Here is a 5,758-nt window from a genome sequence, read left to right on the forward strand (position 1 = left end):
GGGCTTCCTTCTGCCGCACTCCCTGGCTCATCCACGGGGCTCTTTGGGCAGGGATGCCGCTGGCTCAGCCCAGCACGCTCGGCAGCCCTGGGGCTGCCAGCCACGCTCAGGGGGCAAAAGCGGCAGTGAACAAGGCAAAGCCGTCATCTCTGGCAGGATGCACGCGACCTCCTTCAGTGCTGACTACGGTTCAGAGAGCCTCGGTCAACCCTATACCCTGTCATCTGTCCCTGAACTGGCCCAGCTACTCAGTCCCATGACCAACCTGATTCCAGATCCACCATCATCTTTCTAGACCTTTCTCTAGTGACGTTCTTGGGCTTCACCAAGACATTTGATCCAAGCACAGTCTTTTATTACATTAAAATCATTGCTCTCAACACTCTATAGAGTATTTTCTTTACGACAAGTTCCAGTTGTACGAGAAGTGAAGTATTTTGAAGATCACAACCAACATCCTTCCGGAGGGAAGAAAGGGAAGAAAAAAAACTCAACCAAACACAAACAAACATGGTATAGGCAAATGCAGGTCTCAAAAGACAGCAAAATAATAATAAAAAGAAAATAACCCAAAAAAGCATGTTGCCATACAGTTAAATAAGTGCTGTCTTTAAGCCTGAAGTTCAACAATGTGAAGTGGAACATCACCATTCTTTTTCAGTTGCCTCTTTTTTTTTTATTATTTTTTGTCGGTAGTTGGATTGCTATTGCAAACACCTTCACAACATACAAAAAAACCAAATTCGTTTTTAATTCAGAGTAACGTAACGATCTTTTTTTTTTCAATCTGAAGAGAGTTCAAAAGTAAAAGAGAAACAGTAAAACTATGACAACAGCACCTTGACATTGTTTTAATTCCAACGCTATCAGAAGTTAAAAGCAGTAAACAGATATAATACTAACAGGAATAAAGATACTTACTGTCTAAAATGTAAACGGAATGTTTTGGTTCAATTTATTTTTCTGAAAGAGGACATTTTATCATCACTTCACAATTGAAGCAGCATGCAATTATTCTTTTTTTTTTAACTTTTTATATTTTCAATTCTTGGCAACGGCGACAAATCACAATGTAATCAAGGAATGTAATGCAGACTTTTTTGTTAGCTTTTCTTTTTCTTTTTTTTTTTTTTTTTTAAACTTGTGCGCAAATGACTTTTGTTCCCCTCCTGGTCATGGATATGTTCAATAAATAGATTGTGGAACCACTGTACTGTATAAACTTCAGTTATACATGCAGTCCATAAAATTATTTTTTACCGAATAATTTACCCTGTTATGTATATATACAAATAGATAATTTTGTCTCAATATAATCTATACAACACGAACCCACTATCTTCCCCGCTTAATGGTTAATGTACATACACAGGAAGTGTCTATCCTTATGAAGCGCCAGCCAACTCTCTTTTTGCTATCCATGGTGAGAGCTCTCACGTAAGACTGGGTAGTTCGGCACTGGGAGTTCCAGTACCTCTTGTCTATGCCCCTGCAGCCCTCCTTCGTGTACCCCTTGGGGTTGCATTTGGTCTCATAGAAGTATTGCTTCAGTTGGCCTTTGGGTACTGGGACTTTTTCCAGGACCGTGACAGTCGCCCCGGACATGTCCACTGCAGTCTTTTTCTCTGCCGCCGTCACCCACTCGCTTGTGCTGTCACACACGCTCAGTTCCCCGCGGCGGGCTGGGTCAGAGTGGCGCCGGACCCTCATGGACATGTTTGCAGCATCCAAGTAGTTTTTGTACTCCTCGAGCAGAAAGAGCAGTGGGGGTTCCAAAGGCACTTGACTGCTTAGCATGACTCGGGATGTGTACAAGTCTGCATCCTTGTTTTCCTCGCTGGGCCGGATGTCCTGGTCCTCATCTAGAAGCTCCTCTATGACATGTTCAAAAGTGTCCGCCAGCGATGTCAGTCCTCTCGAACCGGCATTGGGCCCATTTAGGCTCTCAAGAGTCCCGTGGGTCCGAAGACCTGGGTAAGCCAAGCTGCCTTGTCCTCTTACACTAGCTTCTTTCATCGGGGCAGCTTTCATGCAACTGAAGTATGAGATAACCATAGTAAGGAAAAGGATGGTCATCACTCTTCTCACTTGGTGGAACTGTTAAGGAAAAAAAAAAACAAAAACCATTTAACTTACAAGGGATGGAGTCATAAAAATTCATCCGAGTTGTCAGAGGACATTATGCATTTTCTGCAGAGACCTGCTGCATGCAGCCGCAACTCATTACCGGTGATAGAGCAACACTCTTGTACGAGGGTGCGCTGTGATTTAGAGGGTCAGATAAAGCACATGCTGAAGCTCAGGCAACACTGATACCAGTGAGTCCTGCCAAAGTCTTTCTGTAGCAAGTATTAGATTAGATCCTATGCGGACTCCTTGTTTATCGACCGATTACACCTATCTCAAGTCACAGCAACAGCAGAACTGCTATGTGGCAACGCGACATTTGAGCAGTAAAAGGCAGCTTTGCAAGCACGAAAGACAAGACTTCCGTTTCAAGTGCAAAAGCAAATATTTAATTTTTAAGATCTCTCTATGACAAAAACACTTCATCGTTCAATCCACAAAAAAATGAACAGCACCAGGATAAATTGCATTATATTTTTAAAGCAACTGTCAAAACATGGGAAGAGGTCTGAGGTCTTGGCCGGTCAGTTCCTCATCTAAAAGTAGAAGGTATGTATGAGTAAATATAGAACAAGAAAATGGTCCAGGACAGTATACTAAATGGGAGCTGGACAGATTGCCTGCATCATGTGAACGCCGGGGAAGGGACCTGCTGGATGACAGAGCTGATAAGAGCTCGAGTGAAATGACCATACCAGAACCACCGGCTGTCCTTTCCCAGAGCCCTGCATTGCCTGTTCTCAGACGGGCAAAGCACCTGTTGGCACTCGGGTAAAGCCAGAGCCCACCATCAAAACCAGCAGCACAGCCAGCCCTGGTGCCATACCGAAACACTGAGCTCTTTGTCCATTTCTCTCACGTTCTGCCCCAAGCTCTGGGCCGTGCTCTGAGGCTGAAGTGCACGCTGGGCTCTGTCCTCACTGAGCGCGGCAGGGTAGCCCCAGGGAAGAGTGCCGGTAAGAAAACTCCTCACCAGGCTGGGAATTGGCACGACTCGCTGCTGTCAGCACGCTCAGCAGCTTGGGCTGGTACCGCTGCTCCTTCCCAAGCGCTTTGCTATGTCTCCGTAGATTTTCTACCCTGAGGAACACACATGGTTTCCTCCTCAAGCGCAGAGGACGCGCTTTAGGTACTATTAAACAAGCACCGCCCAAACCCTGCGGTGACGGAGAGCTATGCTTTCTGTCTGATCCCAAGTGCTCCTACAACATCCATCACATCCCGCGGCTGTTTTTCCTCCTTCCGATCCCGGCTCTCACCAGTCCTGCTTGCTAGAAAGCAATGGCATTGTTCACATTTTTGAAGCAGCAGCTAATGCCTGTTTCAGAGCTTTTGAAGTTCATTCGGAAGTACCTCATACTTGGCAGCTCTCACTGGAGTAAGTGCTATTTCTGTTTGCCAACAGGGTGCTATGTCGAAAGCCTTACTTCATCTCCTGCAAATACGCTGTGGGAAACTCGTTCGCTTAAGACTCGAACATGGAAAGACAATCTATCATCAAACATACTTAGAAAATGAAATATGTACTAGAAAGGCAGCGCCCAAAATGTAGGTCTCAAAGTTTATTTCGTGAAATGTGGGGGGGTGGGAAGTGTTTGGGTTTGTGTCCTGCCCTCCTCGTCCCCAGCCCCGCACCAAACAAGACTTTGGCTAAGATTCCTCTCTACTCCAACACAACTCTTGCTTCATCCCTCCATCTTTCTTCCTGTTTGAAAGTGTTGAGGCATAGATTTATTAAGATTAAACAAACCCGACATCTGTGACTCACAGGAACATAGTGTTTGCTCTAACCAAGCAGAACATTAATATTTTGCAGATTTTTTTCATCCTAGGATTTTCAAAACATTCTACAGGGAGCAATATCAGATTTCTTCCTCAAAGGGGAAGAAGAGAGACAATACAGATGATTTACAGCACAAGGAAGATGGTTATCAGTCTTCCTTTATCAAACAAGGAGGAAAAGACAAGAGGGAGAAGGGGTGGTTCAGCTAGCATACAAATGCAGAGCCAGCAGAACAGGCAACAAAAATAATAATATTCATACGCTCCCTCCTCTGAGAATTGTTTTATATAAAACTTAAAAGGAAAAAAAACCCAAACACCCACATCACACTTTGTGACCACCAAGGCAGCGAACAGAACACAGATCTTCTGGCTCCTAATCAAGTTCCTGTTATTTTTATTAGAGTAGTGCCCGGAGGTCCCAGCCAACATCTCGACTCTGGAGGACAGACTCTGTCCGAGCACACAGTACACCAAAGGGCCTTCCAAAGGCCAAAGAGAGAGAGGGCACCACACAAGAGACACCAAGACAAGGACAAACCAAAGAGCATCTTTCACCCATCAGCTAAGAGCACCAGCTGGAGGCTGACCATCTGCTTTTTTAGTTTAGGTAGGCAAACAAAGGATAGAAGGATTCCTGGCCGCATCTTTTGCTATCGTCATTGGGCTGTTTTCACCTCTCATGGTAGCAATGAACATGGAGGGATGTGAATGGAGGGAAGCGAAGTGAATAGGATAGTGGCTGTGCAACTTCACTCACGTTAATATTTTTCTTACAAAGAACATAACGGAGGACAGAGAGGTGCAGAGAAACCTCACTCATTGACTTCAATAAGCCCGCAGCATCCTCCACCAATGACTGGCTGGTCACCAGACCTAACAGTGCTTTATAGCTTATGTTAAATTAATCCTTCCTTAATCAATTTTGCCTTCCATTTAGGAAGGAAACTGCTGTCAAGCCTGATCAATCCCATCTGATGACATACAACCACAGCTACTCTCTGGGGTAGCAAGAAACAACAAGGCCAGCCTCCAAAAACCGACAACTTTGACTGCCATTATCCACACAACATACTGAAAATACACAAGAAAATGTGTCCCCCAATAGCCACCCCTCTTCCCCCCATTTATAGTAGTAGAAGAGTATGTCAAAGTAGGCTTTAGCAGTGCTGACACACACGGAATATTGCTAGCAAGGAGACACGGTTCAAACATCTACTTCTCTTTAGATGAGTCCCAGACTAGGACAAACTGCGCGAGCAGGATGTGAAAAGATTCTTCTCTATCTTGAGAGTGACTTGAGCAAGTCCTTGATATACAGTCCCTGCCTTTGGCAGCAAAATGATACCAAGTGACTTAATATGAGGAAGTAATATTTTAAACCCTAGGAAACCTCTTAATTTTAGAGGCCATAGCAATTTGTAGCAGCAGCTGCTCAAAACTAGTTCAGCATGCCATAGTAGAGTAAGTTTTAAGTATCACTTCATGGGTAGAAACACACAGCTACTGTTGAACCGACTCATGAACGCACGGTTCATCTCTTACTTAGTGAGACACGACTAATACCCCAATGGAGCACCAAAAAGGTCATTGGAAACACTTTGGATGGCAGCTTCCCGTCCTCTTCCTCTGCTCCCAGCTATCAAACCTTCGTTATATTGCAAAGATTAAGATACTGCCTGAACTGTTACAGTAAGCAGCTTGTAAACCCCAACATTAACAGATTACATACACCCCTACGATTACGAGGCAGCCACCATGTCACCTTACATGGAAGCAGAACCAGGGTGGGGGGACATGGGAGAAAGCTGTTATTTTCCTGTTTTTCCAGTAGGCTACTATTGAACAT

General features: G+C 44.6%; 1 protein-coding gene across 1 annotated transcript; it reads right to left on the reverse strand.

The window, feature by feature from the left end:
- Nucleotides 1–659: 659 nt before the first annotated feature.
- On the reverse strand, nucleotides 660–2,097 carry BDNF (brain-derived neurotrophic factor). The gene has a single exon (XM_010140876.1). The coding sequence runs from the start codon at nucleotides 2,074–2,076 to the stop codon at nucleotides 1,336–1,338; it is 741 nt and encodes a 246-aa protein (XP_010139178.1). The 5' UTR covers nucleotides 2,077–2,097; the 3' UTR covers nucleotides 660–1,335.
- Nucleotides 2,098–5,758: the final 3,661 nt, after the last annotated feature.

Source organism: Buceros rhinoceros, unplaced genomic scaffold, assembly GCF_000710305.1.
Source record: "Buceros rhinoceros silvestris isolate BGI_N320 unplaced genomic scaffold, ASM71030v1 scaffold41667, whole genome shotgun sequence".
Classification (NCBI taxonomy): Eukaryota; Metazoa; Chordata; class Aves; order Bucerotiformes; family Bucerotidae; genus Buceros; species Buceros rhinoceros.

Bases quoted from the DNA above. Each gene is read 5' to 3' on its own strand.
- BDNF (XM_010140876.1), bottom strand. From the start codon at position 2,076: ATGACCATCCTTTTCCTTACTATGGTTATCTCATACTTCAGTTGCATG.